This window comes from Microtus oregoni, unplaced genomic scaffold (assembly GCF_018167655.1).
Source record: "Microtus oregoni isolate MIOR12 unplaced genomic scaffold, Mior012 000000F_ref0000247, whole genome shotgun sequence".
NCBI lineage: Eukaryota > Metazoa > Chordata > Mammalia > Rodentia > Cricetidae > Microtus > Microtus oregoni.
Genome location: NW_024543059.1, coordinates 84,857,061 through 84,876,337, shown reverse-complemented (window position 1 = coordinate 84,876,337; position 19,277 = coordinate 84,857,061). Strand labels below are relative to the sequence as shown.

General features: G+C 38.4%; 1 protein-coding gene across 2 annotated transcripts in view; it reads right to left on the bottom strand.

The window, feature by feature from the left end:
* The window catches only part of Snx7 (sorting nexin 7), a 79,167-nt gene that overhangs the window by 37,272 nt on the left and 22,618 nt on the right, over positions 1-19,277 (bottom strand). For both annotated transcript variants that reach the window (XM_041653164.1, XM_041653155.1), the window contains exons 3-7: positions 14,854-14,964; positions 14,109-14,273; positions 12,969-13,167; positions 8,946-9,145; positions 5,059-5,145 (exon numbers count right to left, since the gene is read on the bottom strand). In XM_041653164.1, coding sequence (XP_041509098.1) covers positions 5,059-5,145; positions 8,946-9,145; positions 12,969-13,167; positions 14,109-14,273; positions 14,854-14,964 — 762 coding nt within the window. The remainder of the gene's footprint in view (positions 1-5,058; positions 5,146-8,945; positions 9,146-12,968; positions 13,168-14,108; positions 14,274-14,853; positions 14,965-19,277) is intronic.

Sequence of the window (19,277 nt, the reverse complement as noted above, 5' to 3'; positions counted from 1 at the left end):
AAATAGCAAGTCACACAGAGCAAGTAGCAGCCTGAATTAATTTGGTATCTGCTTGGAGCTACTGAAAATGGCTATATGCAAATTCATATTATAATGATCTTATGAAAATGTATTTTTTTTGCTCACACAAATATAGTACTAAACAGCTATGGCATTATACCTAGATCCAAATTTCAGTCTATGCACATATTGCTAAATGTCAAATGTATTCATATTCATTTATATCCGAATGCTGCATTGAGTGAAAAACTATAAATCATTCATTCCAAAATAAAAATAAAAATAAAAGGATATGCAGCCATATTTAGCACCACAGATGAACTTTATTTATTTTACAGTTAGGTGGGGAAGTGAATAAGCATTTTCAAACAGAAGCTCTGACTGAAAACTTAACCAAACTGCAAAGTACACTAGCTCCCACACATCTTCGTTTCTCCTCAGCATATCAGTCATTCTCACCCTCTCCTTCCTTTACCATCAATGTGCAGTCTCTGTCTCATTGAAGACCTAGCGAAGACCTCTAATAGAGCACACAGCACATCCCAGGCCATCACTCAATGTTCCACCTTCATTATTCTCTCTCCAACTGTTTGAATAGCTGTCTCCTAGCTGGAAAGCTGGTTAAATGCTGAATGGCCCTAATTAGATTAGTTTCTTTCACTCACCCACTGAATTACCTACCGGAAGTCAAGCTATATAAATTTCCTCTCTCCCTTCTCACTAACTGTTTATTCTTTGATTGTCCCACTATCATTGACCTCTTAATGCTGGAATAAGTCAAAGCCAAGGCCAGGATTTCTTTCCCTATTGTCAACTCAGCTAATCCTAGAGTTTCTAATGCCGCCATTTTGCTATCAATTTTTAAATACTAGCTCAATACTACCTCTGAGGCCCTCCTAAACCTTCAAGGGACTTCTGTGTCTCTTTATAATTCACTACTATATGTATCTACTTTGATACCAGTAGACACATCAGTTTTACATGCCCAAGTCTGAGTTCCTCATATTCCTCCTTAACTTCATTCTTCCCAGTGCCTTCCCCTTCCTAACTAATGTTAAATAGTTCCTTCCATTTACTCAGTCCTCAAAGTGCAGAATCTTTCTAACTTCCCTAATCGCACTGTAAACAACCCAGCAACAAAGAGCTCTTCCTCTCAAAGGTACTCCAGGTGTGACCACTCCACCCCTTTTTCACACCACCAAGAACAGTCTTAAGTGAGTAATTACTTGGATGTTTTTCCTCACCATCTAACGTGTACGATTCCTGAGGACCAGTCTTCTTGACCTTCCTCCTTGTCCTTCTCCTGCCTAGAACAGACACTCCCACAGCAGCTACTCAACAAAATTCTAATGGAATTTTATTGAATATCTCTTCTCAAAATGTCACTTTATTGTGATCTGAAGTGGCAGATTTCTAAGCTTCTTCTTCTTTACTTACTTTATTTCTCGGTATTGAGAACCATCATTTGCCTCTCATCAGCTAGAAATGACAAAGTTAGTTCAGCCGCCTGTCCACAAGATAACAAGGAGTGAGTCTGTTCTCTACCTGTCTGTCTCCAATTAACCCTTCTCTGCAACCCACCATTACCTCTTCAGTTCAAGATCTCCCTAGATCCGCACAAAATATAGAGTTTCCTTTCCTTTAGCTGATGAGAAAGGCTCCCAGCCCAACTGCGTCCATCCTTCTGGTAGTTACATCCCCTCAGTTCTCTGGTCCCTTCAGCCCACACATCCATCTAGATTCCCCCAATTTGGCAAGTGTTTTGAACTTATACCACCTTTAATAATATCTATTTTCCACATTCTCCCTACATGTCAATGAATTTGCCATTTACAGGACCTAACACAAACATCACTTCCCCACGGCATCAAAATAATAATGGCTAACAACTACTGTGTGTGTATGCTATAATGGAAGCAATTTACTAGCACTGTAACATTCAATCTTTAAACAAGTGTACTAGAAAGATACTAATAATTTCTATTTAAAAACATGATGTAAAGAGAGGCTAAAATTACTAAAAAAATTTGTCCTACAAGAGTTGTTTGCAAGTCTATCTAATTCCAAAGCATAAATAACAAACCTTTCAATGAGCAGCTGATTTGACTTTGAAATAAGCATTCTGCTTTTAGGAAGCAGACGTCATTTTGAAACTACTCATTGGTTGTTTTGAGATAAGAAGTTCAGACCACAAACTCTAACAAGCACACATTTTACAATAAGCTGGGTAGTAAGTCCAAAAATTCACTGTCAAACACAGTTTTAGATATATATAAACATGTCAGTGGTGGATATATCTATGTGAGGGGAAAAAGTGGCCATAGTGCCATTATTAGCTAGCTCCCATATACAGTAACAAGAAATGTAAAAAAGATTAGAGCCTTGTATTACTTACTACTCAACCCAGTTAAAAGTCACCTGGTGTATTCAGCATGACGTCTACAGTGATACTCTGCTGCTGTCTTTATAAGCAGACATTATTATCCTCCTAACTTTCGAATACTCGGTAGCAGCTTCATTTCACCTAGCTTCTCATTACAAGTTTATTGTTGCTTATTGGCGTTGCACGCGGCATCCCGCCCTGAACTGGGCTTGATAAAGCCTCCAAAGACAGCCTCAGGAGAACTCTATAGAAATGGCCCCAAGGCTGTCTCCAAAGTGGCCCTGTCTCAGTTGCCATGGTAAACAACTAGGCAGATTGCTATATTCAGTTCGCTGCCAGGGTCGCCATGGTGACTGTGAAGGCCTGCTCCTTAGAAGGACCTCACAAGGGCAGGTTTCCATGGTGACACCCATCCTGCATATTTCCAAGCAATATTTTTTTGGATGTCCAGTGGCCAATCATGGCAGATTCATTTGTGGGTGATTCCAGAAGGTTGCTAACAATGCATCATGGCACATGGGGATTTTAGTCTGTATAAAACACAAGACTGTGGTGGGCATAGCTATGTGATGAGTGAAAGGACATATAAACACAGGATTTAAAAATGTACATGCAGAATTTTACAAATCATTAAACTAGACAGATCTGTTTTGATGAGTAATAAAGTAAAATTTTAAAACCTGTCAATGAATATACATCAATTTAAAAAACTTACAATGCTTCCCTTAAATGTGACTGCTTCAAACCTTCATTTCAGGATATAGTAGAATAATTAAATTTTAAAAATTCCCCAATTTTATAACAACTATGAGGGAATTAAATATAGTGGGCACCAAACACACACACATACCACACACACACCACACACACACACATACCACACACACACATACACACAAATGAATATATTAATTAATTTTAAATTTAAAAAATAACTTAATGTAGGAGGGAGGGCCCCCCAGAACAAATGCTGCCTTTGTAAATTATGTTATTATTCTCTGGAAATGTTAAAGTTGCATAGAAAATTTTGACTAAGCACTAGTCTTAAGGATTATTAAAATAATTTAACAAATAGAAAATAAATACTGATGTTCAAGTGATTTAATTAAGATTTCTGTATATGTGTCTACTCTTTTTTTTCCTTCCTGTAGACTCTAAGAGAACAACACAAATACAAGCCTGTAGGGAAAATGCTAATTTTCCATTTCTTTTTTTTCCTCTTCATCACAATGTAAAGGAAAATACAAATCTTCCTTTGATCACTAAGCTCCTCTCTCTCTATATATATATATTCCCCATTATCCTCCTTTGTGGATTCGTTTCCCCAGCTCTGGTCACAGAATTTCAGTTTGGAAAATACACAGAATCAAGAAAGAAGAGGGAAGTTCCCAGTCAGATTTTAATGAAGTGTCAGTGTTTTTCACAAGTTGGGTTTGTGGAGATCTCTTGATTTTAGACTTTGGTAAGTTCTCATGAACCAGAGCAGTTATTGAGATGTTTATTCTTTCACTAAATATCTACTGAGTGACTGGCACAGTCCACCTCATACAGCTAGGAATACTCGGTGACCAAATCACCAATTCCTGCCCTTAAAGTGTTTTCATTATAGACAGGGAGAGGAGGCAAAGAGGGGAGCGTTGGAGGACACAGGAGGCTTTGAAGGAATTTGAAAATAAAATTCTATATTATAAAATGGTTGAAGTTGGGAGAAGGGATAAAAACCCACAACTAGGTCCAGCTGGGTAGGCTACAATATAACAGTTTCACAGGGGTTTCAAGGATTCCCTGACCACCGATTTGACCAAGTGTACTCAATACCTAGTCAATGCCAATCTGCATATTTGTTTAAACTAAAAGAGCATTCTTCATAGAACATTCAATACAAGTTAATGGGGATGAGTGGATTTCCCTAAGTTTTCACAGTGAAGGAGAGGGGACTGTGACAGACAACAGCATCGGCTCCAACACTACTGTGTTGCAATAGCACAACTTAGGCAAACTCACCCTGCCACGCCATCCTCAATCATAAAGATACAAATTGGAATTCTACTGCTAATGTTGAGTGGAAAATATATACAAATTCACCAAAATATCAATACTAAAATGCTGTGAACACAATGACATAACATCAGAAATTTAGTTACGCTAGAGTATCCAGCAAGAAAATAACAAATACATAAACTGGACGGGTGCTATGAAAAAATGTTGGTTGAAACTGAGAATTGATGATGACGTTTCCCCATGATGATAAAGCATAAGAATGAATTATAATATACAATTTCATGAGTGAAATTTCCCATGTTATAAAGGAAGGGATTAAATTTAAAAAGGAGTTTATTTGCCAAGACACTTGCAAAGTGTGCATTTTTTTCCCACTGAGTACTGATCTGAAATGATGTTAAGTACTTTTTACATCCACTTCTAACACAGTGTGTCCTTTTGAAATATAGTTCCATATTTCCTTACAGCCCAAGTCAATGAAAGCCACAAAGATAGAGAAACACAAGCGCTAAACTTGAAGACTTACAGGACAGTATGTTAGAGGTTTTTTAGAAGAACTTTGAGTATTCTTTGTTGAATACTAAGAAGCAACCACACAACAAAGCTCTACATCCTTAATTCAGTTTTTAGACAGTGCTTTCTAAATGATTTTATCAACAAATTTAAAGACATACCAGATCAGCATCGGCTTTTTTGTAGGTCAGAGCTTCAACTTTGGAGTCCAGTTCTGTTTGTATTTGATCTCTTCTTTTCATAACGCCCTTCATATCAAAATAAAAAAGGATAAATCAAGCTGGGATTTGCTGATATTCTCCCATAACAACTATTTTTATTTTTGAATATTAATAATCATGGGGAATATAGTTCTGATGTAATCAATCATTTGGGGTAATAATATTTTTTATAGTTTAGCTTTCTTTACTTTTTAAAATCTCAACTGTTATCAATATTTAAAAATAATTTTTATAAATGTTTTATTATGCTTCCCAAAGCACATTTTATCAGTTTAAGCACTACATGTATGCTGATGGCAAAGTCTTCAAAGAGACCAGAATCAGAACAAATAAGCAAAAAATTCTCTCATCCACTGGTGAATCTGAGGGAGACCTGGGTCACTAACCTGGAAATATCTATAATCATTGGAGCATCTCATTTGACCCCAAAAGGACAGTTAATCAAACTACCAACTACAGTACAAACCAGAAAGCTGAAACATGCATTTACATCTTAAGAATTTTACTGTAGCTCAAAGCGTGCAAATATTCATCCACTAGCCAAGCTTTGATGAGAAATCATGGCTTCTTTGGTTAACTGATAGCCCAAGCTTGTCTTCTTGTATAACTGTAACTTCATGTCTCAGTGTACTTAAACTTAAGACACCCTTGTGAATCAATGGAAATGCAGGACCCATGCACACCTTTACTTTGCAGGACCCATGCACACCTTTACTATATTTTCCCTGTCTTTCAGATTACCTTTCCTTAGGCAACTCAACTTTCTAACAAGATTTAAACTTCAACATCATAGGCACGAGGACTTTTCCCTTGTGGTCATCTTTCCCTGGGCTTAACAATGTTAATTAAGGGGACATTAAATCTGACTCTGGGTAGGCCAACAACTCCAACTCCACCAGTAACAGAAGAGGTATAGTACATGAAGAGATGTTTTACAGAGAGAAGCATCTAGACTTGGTAAGGTGCATGGAAGTCAAAGAACACATGATTAAAGTATTTAATGAAATAAATACTTATAAAGCATTTCAATGAAAACTAGGGGGCACTGGGTTAAAAATGTGTCCAGAGACATATTGAGTCAAGTTTCTCTCCTTGCAGAATTGCCTTTCTCTGGTAATTTACAGGTAGTTAAGAGCTGCTAGAGCTAAGGGCCTCATGAGGCTATGAGAAATCTATAGGCTGTTAATACTTGCTAGGTAAAGGAGAGACATTTTCTTCAGTGGTATTACCACTAATAAGTTGTTCATGTTCCTATAACCATCTTCTTTGTTCTTATAAGCAACCCAATAAAATTTAGTGGTTCAAATCAATGACTCAAGCAAGCAAGCAAGCAAGCAAGCAAGCAATAAAGCCAATCAATCAAGCAATCAACCAACCAGTAAAAAAAGCATGAAAGTGGAAGTTGAAAAGAAAAGTATCATCTGGAGAAATGAGGTTGTAAATATGATGAAAATATATGCATGTATAAAGATGGCATAATGAAGGCGATTATGCACAAAGATATGCTATATAAGAAACAAAGTAGATTAAAATTTTTCCTAATATCGACAAAAACCACAGAAAATTCCACGAATTATCACAAATTTCTTTCTTTTTTTTTTTTTTGATTTTTTTCGAGACAGGGTTTCTCCGTAGCTTTTGGTTCCTGTCCTGGAACTAGCTCTTGTAGACCAGGCTGGCCTCAAACTCACAGAGATCCGCCTGCCTCTGCCTCCCGAGTGCTGGGAGAAATTTCTTTATAACATTAACTTTGCTTAATGTCAAGATTCCTCTTTAGTGGTTTGAGTAGGTATGGTCCACCATAGACCCACGTATTTGAATGCTCTGCCTATAGGGAGTGACACTCTAAGGAGGTGTGCCCTAGAGTAGGTATGGCCTTGTTGGAGGGAGTACATCATGGTGGAGGCAGCTGTGAGCTCTTACATGCTCAAGTCTGGTCAGTAGGACACAAAAACCTTCTGCTGTCCGTGAATCAAGATGTAAAACTCACAGCTCCTTCGACAGCATCATGAATGCCTGCCAGCTGCTATGTCCTGCTATGATGATAATGAACTAACGCTCTGAAACTGTAAGCCATACCCAATTCAACGTTTTCCTTTATAAGCACTGCCCTAGTCATGCAGTCTGCCCACAGCCACAGAAACCCTAACTAACACACCCTATTTTTCCTCTAATCGACATGACTCCTACTATAATTAAATTCCACATACTTGGGGTATACGTCTGTACTGTACTTCACATTAATAAATATATTTTGAATATAAATATATACTTCATACGATTACACAATTTTAATTATTATTTTTATCAAGATATCGCTACTGATTATTTTAACTCAGATTACAAGATCCCAATATAAAAAGAAGCAAAACAGTAATATAAAAAGTACTGTTTAGGAGCTGGAGAGATGGCTCAGAGGTTAAGAGCACTGACTGTTCTTCCAAAGGTCCTGAGTTCAATTCCTAGCAACCACATGGTGGCTCACAACCATCTGTAATGGGGTCTGGTGCCCTCTTCTGGCCTTCAATCATACATGGAAGGAATGCTGTATACATAATAAATAAATAAATATAAAAAAAACAAAAAAAGTGTTGTTTACATCATTGGTGACTATAAGATAATTCAACCATTGAGTAGGTAAATAAGAATGCTTTCTAGTAGATATTATGATTTTCCAGGACTTTAATTACACAAGAATTTGCTTTACTGATTCCTATCTTGACTTAGCACAGGGATGGATAAATACCATCTGATTGATGAAAGAAAACCGACAAACCAGATTTCCCTGAAGAATCATAAAGAGATAATAATGAGAGAAAACTAAGAGTTCAGCCAAGGAGATGTGAAACCTAGGACTGTGATAAACAAGCAGTGTTTGTTTATGGAAGACTCCCCAGAATACAGATAAGAACAAAGTCTGAAAAGTTCACGCAAGATCTAATGACTCTCTCAGAGAAAGCCTAAACATGACAAACGCGTAAACAAGAGAAGGACCTCATGTTTAAAAGGCTATACTACCTTACCTAAATAGAAACAATTTTTGAAAAAAGATTCCTACAAATCAGGGGTGTATAACATCAGAAATCAATCATGGTTCCAACTATAAACAGAAGGGGCTATATTGGAGTATATGATTATACTCCCTTGTGGCTATCCTCTACCATCTCCCTAAAACATTAGACACCAGAAGGAGCCACTTTTCTGTACAACATACTGAGAGCAAAGGGCGATACAGGAAATAAAATTGGCACTACAGACAGCACTACCAAATGCAAGAATCTGGGAATCTTAAGTTGAACTGAGGAAGAAAAATGTAAAATGTAGATATAAAAAACAAAAGGTTTTCAAATGGTCAAAGAGAACATTTTAACTTGAAAAATTTCATTTCAGAAACAGCCCGAAGGCAAAGCAGATATCAAGCCTCTATTCAATCACTCTCTACATAAAATATACATAATACATATTAAGTATGTTCTAAAATCATAAATGATACAGGAGAGTAACTCTCAGGGAAATAAATCTATAAGACATACAAAAGAAATATTTTAAAATAAAACATTTAAGTGCTAGAAGACTGGTCCTGAAGTAAATCTTAATTGAGGATGCTTTGGATTGACAACAATCAGATAAATCATTGGTGCTGCTATTGAGTATTTAATCCTCTCCTACATGGTTTTCCAGTCATTGATTCATGGATGCTGGGAATCAACAGATATCCCTCGGGCATCTACATGTAAAACATCCCACGAGGAGAGGAAAGAGTGGTAGAAACACACAGATAGGATCAAGCAGGGAAGAGCAGTGAGACTCTTGCTAGAGTGGCTTACCATTAGCATCTCACTGTAGAGCACGTACTCATGGACGACAGGGAGCAAGACCTCTGACAGCCCGGACATCCGCTTCTCAGTGGCCTTACAGCACTGGTCGATGCAGCTGGCGATGCCTTTCAATGTGTCAACTAGGTCTTCTTCTGATGCTGACCACACAGTATGAATGGGGCCATATTCTTTCATTTCATCCAAATAATCTAAAACAAAGAAGTGACAGCCAATTTACATTTTAATACATATTTTTATTTGTATTTATTTGGTTGGTTGTAGAACTGTGCACTACATGTGTTCGTGTATCCACTGAGACCAGAAGAGGGTGCTGGGACCCTTGGGGATGGATAGATTTGCAAGCAGTAGTGAGCCAACATCCTCTGGGAGAGCAGTAAGCACACTGAAATGCTGAGCCATCTCTGCAGTCCCTAAAAATGTTTTTTCTTCAAAATTCCTGTATCATAGACAATATGACAGGACATTGTTTCACTCTATACAAGTCTTCACACTTGGATATAGGCAAATGCTTATATTATCATTAGTTAATATAATACCATCATATTAACTAACCAGCTATCCCAGGTTGTACAAGTTAGTTTTTGAAGTTCCTTTCTCTAGGTATAAACAAAATTGGATGTCCTTTTCACTGTCCAGGCTTGGAAAAATATACCATACAACCATCATAGCTATTATAAACTTCCACCTATCATATACCTGAGTATATCAGCGCCTAAGGATGTCCTAAACAAAATCTGTCTTTCTCCTTTTCTTTTAACTATATACACTCTCCAATAGTAACCATGGCCCATTGACTAAGCAAATCTACAAGGCTCCTCCCAATACTCTCAAAGAATCACCATAAACACAATGATACTCTTTACATTTAATCTTCTGTCTATGTGGTACACCAAGATCTATTCTTCCAAGTGAAGCTACTACTAGCACAATTTATTTTTTCATGATCAAGTGAACTCAACAAGTTTCAAAATAATAAAGACATGAGTGATCTCATGACGATAAAGGTGTCAGTCTTAACTTCACTCTTCTGAGTCTAGGTTCATCTTTGGTCAAGAGTGTTAACACTAAACCAGAAAACAAGACCTTTAACAGTTCTGTCCTCAGGGTGTGTGCTCATTGATGGTTATTGTTAGGTAGCTATTTTTATCAAAGAGCCTTCTTTAAATTACACAGCATTCAACTCACACCAATATGCCAACATTTATTAATTCCCCTGGAATTCAAGTCATAATATATGTATCAAGTACACTGTGCAGTCTGCTAGGCAGGCACAGTTGCAACCTCTTCTTTAGTCCACAGCACAGAGAAGCAATGCAACATGTGCTCAACAGCATTCTGCCAAATAAACTGGGGAGCAGAAAAGAAAAGAAAGCCAAGCATATTTTTTAGTGGAGAATGAAAAACCTCAAAAGAGAAATTGTCTTCAAATATTCCCTAATGTGGATATGAATGAATGACCTGCACAGGTGAAGACTCCAAAATTCCCGAAGGACTCTCCATTAATATGAGTGGAATCTAGTCCTCCAGGTCTGTTAAGTGGGCTTTATCTCTTTTTTTCATTTTTTTAAATCAATGTTTCTCATATAATATAGTTTGATCATGTTTTCCCTTCCCCAAATCCCTCCTGGCCTTAAATAATGAGAATTCTCCAGGACAGGCTGGAAGCAATCACTCCAACAACAAGAACTTGACATGACAATGTCTGTCAGGATCAAGGTTCCTTCACAAAGAGGAAAGTCTACTAAACATCCTCTTTGCCAGTAATTTCAAAGCTTGTTGACACCCTTATCACTCTTACGTGTCAATAATGTCCACAGAATGCTTTGAGTTGCATACCCAGCCTAACTGTGTATCCAGAACCTGCTTCAGAGTTCTGCAATCACAGAACCTAGCTAAAATCATTAACTTCCGGAGAATAATAAAAACAGTAAACCCGGTATAGGGCTGCATAACTGACTCTTAGCATGAGGTTAGCTAGACAGAATACATTTTGAGATCCCATGCAAAGAGGAAAGAAAGAAAAGAAAGGAAGGAAGAAAGGAAAGAAGAAATGGAGAGACAGAAAGAAAGAAAGGAAGAAAGGAAAGGAAGAAGAAATGGAGAGGCAGAAAGAAAGAAAGGAAGGAAGAAGAAATGAAAACATAAAGAGGATAAAACCCAATGATTAAACTGCATCCAGTCACTACATAATGAAGACTGCACATCTTCTAGGAAAATAATTGCGTTTTTTAAAAAATTATTTCTTTGTTAATTCTCTGTATGTTTCGGTATGTATATATGTATGTGAGTGTGCTCATCCATGTGTCTGCATATGGAGACTAGTGGTTTATGTTTGGTGCCTTCCTCCATGACTTTCGCCTTTTATTTTCAGGTAGGCAGGATCTCACGGCGAATCTAGAGCTCCCCTGCCTTTGGCTAGGCTGACTAGGCAGGGCGCCTCTAGGATCCACCTGTCTCTCCTCCTCAGCTCTGCGGCTACAGAGCTACAGATGGTGAGCCTTTGTGCCCAGGTTTACACGGTTTCGGAAGATAGAAACTCAGTTTCCCACACTCCCGCAGCAAAGTGCTTCAACCACTGAGCCATCTCCTACTTCCAAACTCCTTTTCTCCGTTACATATTTATTTATCTGGGGGGCGGTATAGCACATGTGCCACGGGGCGCCCATGGAGGTCAGAGGACAACTTGAAGAAGTAGATCTCTCCTTTGCCCACACGGCAGCTATCGACATAGTACAGACCAGAAATAAGATCAAATTTCCCTCTGCCTATCTGCAAGGGCCTTACAGTTTAATGACAGAGGTAGACAATCAAGAAATTAACAAATAAGCCATCGGTACAATAACTTCTATTTGTATGTGACCCTTCGTCTCCACTACCAACCTATATTAGAAAACATGTTTGCTGATTCAGCTGTCTCTTGTAGCATTAAAATTAGAAAATAAAGCCGGGCGGTGGTGGCGCACGCCTTTAATCCCAGCACTTGGGAGGCAGAGGCAGGCGGATCTCTGGGAGTTCGAGACCAGCCTGGTCTACAAGAGCTAGTTCCAGGACAGGCTCCAAAGCCACAGAGAAGCCCTGTCTCGAAAAGCCAAAAAAAAAAAAATTAGAAAATAAAAATCATTTAGGAATAGGAATAGAACTACTGAAAACTAAAGATTAGCCTGATCTGTAAGAGGCAGTTAATAGGAAAGTCTTTACGACATGCATTGAAGGTGTTAACACATCATTCTGCTCCCAACACCACTAGAGAATATGAAAACTGCAACTCCTAAAATGTCATTCTTTCACTTCTGGGTCAAGTTCATGTTGAATCTTGATACTACCATGGTAGAACTAACTTCAAAATCTCAAGCTCAGAGCTAGAGTTGCTGTCATGGTCTACACACAGAAGCCAGAACAGCTAGAGCTCCACAGAACCAAATGAAAAGTGGCCACAACTACCTAAAAACACTTAGGAAATGTGTGTATGTGTGTGCAGGGTGTATATGTGTGTAAGTGTATGTGTGTGTGTTTGTGTGAACTGGTGCTCATGCATGAGTGTGCAGGTATGAATGTGGTGGGGGTGTCAGAAGTTAACCTTGGGTGCTGTTCCTTAGGAAGTAATTACTTTGTTTCATGAGAAGGGTCCTTGAGTGGGACATTAGGATTACTGACTCAAACAGACCTACTGGACGATGATCCCCAGAGATCTACTTGCCTCTGTCTCTCCATCACCAGGGTTCTATGCTTATGCTACTACCCCCAGGTTTTTATGCTCATACACACAGGTTTTTATATTGCTGCTGGAAATGGAACTCAAGTCCTCATCTGTGAATGTATGCTAAGCACTTTATAGACTGAGCCACCTCTCCAGTTTGTGAAAATTTTTCAACGAATGGCACAGCCTGAGTCATATTGGCAAGTAAAATTGTAAGAGAGTCAGCCACAGCACATCCCACACCACAGCCGCCAAAGTGAAGGTCCAGAAGAGGTCGAACATCTGTATGACCAGTCTTAGGTGACCCTACGCACCCCTTTCTTCCTTGTAAATTCTCTGAGATATTTTATCTATCAAATTGATTTTCTGGTTAAACGTCTCGATGAAGTTGTTCATTTCCGTGAACTCATCCGGCCGGTTCCTCACTCCTCTCATGGAGGAAGCCACAGCTCTGACTGTCTGCCCCATCCTGCTCAGCAAGCTAGGCCCTTGCTTCTTATAAGAAGACAGTTCCTAGAAACAAAAAAGAGAAAGGAGTGTGGTGTGTCAATCAGCAGCATCCCACAGAGCAGCATAGAGTGAGACAGAGACAGCAACACATTGCTCTGTGTGTCTTTTAAAACACATGCATTTGAGGCATCTAAATTTATTTTTGGTAACATCCTCCCACACTCCAGTCTACTGGATAAATAGTCCATTTCAAAGCACTTGTGTAAATCAGGTGGGCAGTCTTTTCTCAAAGCATACATCTTTAAAACAACAACCCTGGGATCAGGGATCAACAAGATACCCAAGAAGTCCATGATGTGATAGGAAATATATATTTCTTTCTTTTCGATTTACGTTTATGTTACATTCATGTGGGTGTGTTTGCCTGAATGTATATATGTCTCACATTCATGCAGTGCCCTTAAAAGCCAAAAGAGGGTGTCAAATCCCCTGAAACTGAAGTTACAGACAGTTGTAAACTGAACTCAGATCCTCTGCAAGAGGAACAAGCACTCTTAAATATTATCTCTCCAGTCCCCAACCTAAATTTAGAGCAGGTATGCCATATAAAATGACCTCAAGATGATTTCTTAGGGCCCACGTTAATAGTGAAAAGAGTGGAAAGCTTGATAAATTTTTCAAGTATAATAGCAGATTATTTATTGAGAGCTCAAAAAATCATCCCTTGAGAAATACTGGCTGCAAGCTGAAGGAAGACCTGCTTGCTTTAGCAGAGGGGGGAGTGGGCAGAGCTTGTCTCTTAAAGGGACAGGGCAGACCATTACAGTTATTCCTGAAGAAGTTTCTCAAGGGTCTTTTTTTTTTTTTCAAAAAAAAGCACAATTGACAAACACACTTCAAGGACACCTTTAACTAATGTGTAAAGGCAAGAAAGAGGGAGGATACAGGCTTTTGCACATGTGAACACTAAGGGAGTCTTATGAATATAAAATAGAACCACTTACGCAGGCCTGTGCAGTGAGGAAAACCTTGAAATCTTCATTAAATGTTAAAGTTGGATGATCAGCGATCCTGTTCAGAAACTTATGCAATGCCTTCCTGCGGGTTTCGATGAAGTCATCGTTGAAACGTTCCACCATCCCTTTCACGATAAACTTTTCTGGCAACGGCTGAGACCAAAAATAAAAACAATAACTATCTGAGAAAACATGGGTTTGACAGTGGAATAATTGGGGGTGGAGATGGAGACAGGCTACATGGGTGGGTGGGGGGAACAGTCAAAACTAAGTTTACATGCCAATATATATAAAAAAAGAAAATATGTATTTAAAAAAAATCCATTTGAGGGTTAGTAAGATGGTCTAGTGGGGAAAGGCACTTGCTGTCAAGTCTGACAACCTGAGTTTCATTCCCAGGATTCACATGGTGGAAGACCAGGCTGACTACCTGAGCTCAATCTCCTGTGATCCACATAGTAGACGGAGAATCTCCCTCCACCCACCCCCTGTGCCCAGCATCCCGTGTAGTTCTGAGACCTCTATATACATATGCATAAAAAATAAAACATCAGTTCATATTACAATAGTTTAAAAAATCTATAGGTAGGTTAAAGGGATTAGAAGTAAATGTTCTTAAGATAAATGAATCTTAGTATGTTTAAAGGAATTGTGGTTTAGACATTCTAAAATACTCATGCTAGTACAGGGGCTACAATATAAACAACCACAACCACAAACCCTTAAAACTTACTGGAATAATGAGCGTGGGATGTGCTTCTTCCAGTCTACCCTTCAACCAGAGGAAATCTTGATAACGTCGCCTAACTTCAAATTCACTGGAATCAAATTCCCCACGAGATGTCTGAAGGAAGCAGGAAAACATAACAGCCCATAAAGTATACGACGGGAGACATTCACTTAATTCTATTTCAGATATTACGGAGGAGAGGGGAAACTGGTCTCCAAGAAAGCTTGCATCCTAATTATGCAGTGTTTGTCAGTCTGCATGCATTTTTTTTTTGTCATCTATTCATGCAGCAGATGAAATGAAGCGAACTTTCCGGTTTTTCCAGAAAGAAAGCAAACACCACCCTTAAATTTGAAGTCCAAACTGAAAACTTTGCCTTCCAACAACCATCTGGCTGTTTTAACTACTAGTACTCTGGCGTGATTTTCTCGTTTGGAAAGTGGGCTCGGAATGTAGGTTTCAAACATTCTTCTTTTCTTAACGTGATTAACATTCAGAATTTGAGGAAAGTTCTATTTTTAAAATCTGGAAAATAACCTGAATATAACTGAGAAGACTGCTCTCTTGGACGTGATTCAAATGAACTGCTTCCACTAAAATTCGCTGTTGGTATGTAAAAATTCTAACATTTTGCAGAGTGATTTTGCCACTTTTTCAAAAAGAATGTAATTAATGGATATTTAATGTGAAAAGATATTTCTCTCTATAATTTCTCAAGGGGTTTTATTTTGAGCTACATGCTTAAACTCCAAAATTTTAGCAAATACATTACGCTGTCTGTTCCCAGTAAATGAAAAATCACTGCCAGCTCATGTGACAAGGACATGGGCTCAGTATCAACCTCATATCTCCTGCCTGCATCTCAGGCCAAAATAAAAGTAGTATTTCTCTAATTCATACTTACCTCTCACGAGAAAATAACCACTTATACCAATGTCTCACATAGCTGAATTTTTGCATATAAAATACATATAGTAATATTTAGGTTGAGGTTTTCCTGCAGCACTAAAGATAGAATAAAATATTGCAAACATATCACCCTCTCACAGAAAAATAACAACTATCCAAAGTGGTGAATTAGTTTTAAAATTAAGCAGTTTAAGTCATTGGGTATCGTTTTGACCATTAAGAAATCATTAATAAGCTCATGAAACTGTACAAATCCTTAGAAGTCTATGTTTATAATATAACACAGTATATCTTAGTAAATGTTCTCTTTGCAGTTGGAAAAAAGTTGGTATACATCAGATGCAGTAGCCTAAGAATCTAAATGTTCACAAAACACTTCAAAAATGTAATTATTTTGCAAAATGACACAGGATATAGAAACAGTAAAAACAGAAAATCTAAATCCAGTAAAAACATGTTTAACAATACATACCCGCTGACTGACATGTGGATGTATGTATACATGCCTGCATACATACATACACACACACACGAATGAATTAGTCACTCTCCTCCGACTGAACACCAGGCACTACAAACAGGTTCGTGAACAACTTCCAGAACAATAAACTGATGTGACTATTAATAACAATGAATGCATTCAAGTAACGGTTAAAGAAAATGTCTTTCAGCTGTCTATGTCCCCAGTCACTGCCAATTCTTTAGTAAACAGAAAACAATTTGTTATAAACTCCAGCATGAAGATGACAAATCATACCAAAGAATCACTCAAGTCTGTCCTTATCACTCTATCGCTGACTTAAAAGAATTTCCTAACATATAACAATTGAAGAGAACAGAAAATGTGGCCAGGTCTCAGCAGAATATTTCTTTCTACTACAGGATCTTATACTCCGCCTGAATGGGATACCGCAAGGAAAGAAGCTATAGCTATCTGAGTTTAGAAATTGACTGATTTCTGTAGAGTATAGAGTCACCATCCCATCTAAAGCAGAAGCATCCCAGCTATAGGACTAACTGGGTTTGAAGACAGATCTTCAACTTAGAAAGAATATATATTCTACAGGGTGTGCTTCTGGTGACAATATTGCTTCCAACTTGAACGCAGGTTTCCATTGGACCAATACTACAAACAGTGGTTACATTTCCATCTGCGACCACAAGAGCTAAGAAACTTGACTTTGAGCACCAATGGGTCCATGTGAAACACACCCTAAATGTACTGATTAGCTCAACAAACGCTGACCTTTGATCCAGGTATTCTAAGATCACAAGTGTTGTGGAATATTATTTTAGGGCGTGTTACTTTTGTTTGTGCTCTGGATCAGCAAAGATGTGCTTGATTAAATAAAATTCACCTGCAGACAGAAGGCAGCGTCAGCCACTAGCTGACCAGATGTAGCGAGGGGAGCCAGGTGGAGAAGGCTTTTTAAGGAGGGGCAAGGAGCAGCACAGAGAACAACTTGGGAGAGGGTGAGCTGGTTGAGCTGCTTGTCATTCAGCCTCTCTGGGGAACAGAATCCTACCTCAACCTTTGAATTTTGAGTTCTTGGGAGGGACAGAGATTTAGATAAGTTCTTTTGTAGCTTTGAAAGAATTGGTGCTTGAGGGAACATAATTTCCTCAAGCTGAGGCTCTTGTGGCAGAATCGCTGTTGGTAGCGGCAGAGTTGAAGCTGCTGGCAAGGATAGCCGTGGCTTACCAGGCAGCAGCAACTAGAAAAGAAGACAATACAGAAGATTTACAAAACTGCTTTGGAAATAGATGAGTCTGAATACTCATTTCATGAATAAAGGGCATCAGCTACTGCCTGCACACGATCAGACATTAACATGTTTGTCGTCGTGATAATAATATAGGAGAAAAGACCACAGAAAAAGAGTCTTTCTAAGAGTCTTTCTAAGACTCTTAGAAACTAATTTCTACATGTCCAAAAGACAAAGTACTTCATCCAAGTAGCCACCTCAGGATGTCCATCTCAGTCCATCTCAAGAACAAAAGCCTTTCCTCTTGAGACAGAAGCCTTGAACATGAGAGTGCTGGCACTCACGCTCATACAGCTGAATAATTCTTAAATGATCCTAAGCATGAGGCTATCAGAGTTTACAAGTGATTATGTATATGTGTATATTCTTACAGACCTTTGAATGCATGAACTGCAATATTATAAAACTAAAACTGAAGTTGGGGGTGTATTTCAGTTTGTAAGAGCTTGCTTATCTTGCATGAGGTATGACACTCAGCACTGGCTAGGCCAGGTGGTTGGCTCACAAGTAATCTCAGCACACAGGAGGTGTAGGCAAGCGAGTCATAACTTTAAGTCACCCTAGCCATCTAGTGATTTCAGGGGCAGCTTGGGCAAGGAGTTTTCTCAGAGAAGCCATCCATAAATGTCCAAGGTTTGTAGCAACTTTGTGTTTTCCTTCATAAGACTTAAAATTAAATTAACAGTAAATCAATTCACACCAAAATTTTAAAGCAGAAATCTCTGTCCAACATGGGTCGCCTGACCAGAGATAGATTCGTAACAGATAAAAGAAATACTCTGAACAACACTAGCATTTAAAGAAAATTGTGTACAATATTGCATGAATGAGAATAATCAAATAAAAAGTTATTTTAATAACAAAATTCACATCTAACAGATGTTCATATATTTATATATGTAACGTATATTTATTGCATATAAGTGTAGTCAAAAAGTAGAAAAGGGCACTTAGTTTATAGTAATGTGAAAAGTCAGTTTGCCAGTTCTACATACACACAAATGTAGTGGGAAAAGATATATTAAAGTAAATGGTTTATGTTTAAATAGAACTCTGCCAATTATTATGCTGTAGAACTCGTGTAAAGTTGAATTTCAGTTCCCAAATGGAAGGAAATGAGGGCAAATAATAGTATCTAATTTCCTTAATTGCTTTCAGTTATGTAGAAAGTGTTTAAAGCATTGCTTGCTCAATGTAGTCACCATTGATGGCAACTGGTTCATATGTTCTAATGTCATTTTTATTATTACTTTTATAGAAGCAGCCCATTTAAATATGATGGGAAAAGACAATAAGATGGCTCAGCAGGTCAAGACACCTGCCACCAACCCAGACCATCTGAGTTCAAGCTCAGGGACTCCCATCTCCCTCAAGGTGTCCTCTAGCACTTGGGTAGTGTCATGTGCACTCTTGCACATACCCACTTTCCCTTGCACATACCCACTTTCCCTTGCACACTAAATTAATTTAAATGAAGTCAGTTAAAAATGTCGTACAAACAAGGACAGTTCATGTGTGTCACTACCCAGAACCAGATCTCCCGGGTGCTTCATAAGGGACATCTGAGAAAGTCAAATGATGGGGAGAGAGTTGTTTCACAGATCCTCTTCTTGGAGGTGACAAGGACAAGAAGGTAGGTGCACAGTTAGGATAGCGAGAGCACAGAACCTCAGGTCCACTCTGAGCAGTATGCCTGTATTCATGTATTCAGATTTCTACAAAAGTCTCCAAAGTTAGTGCCATTATCCTATT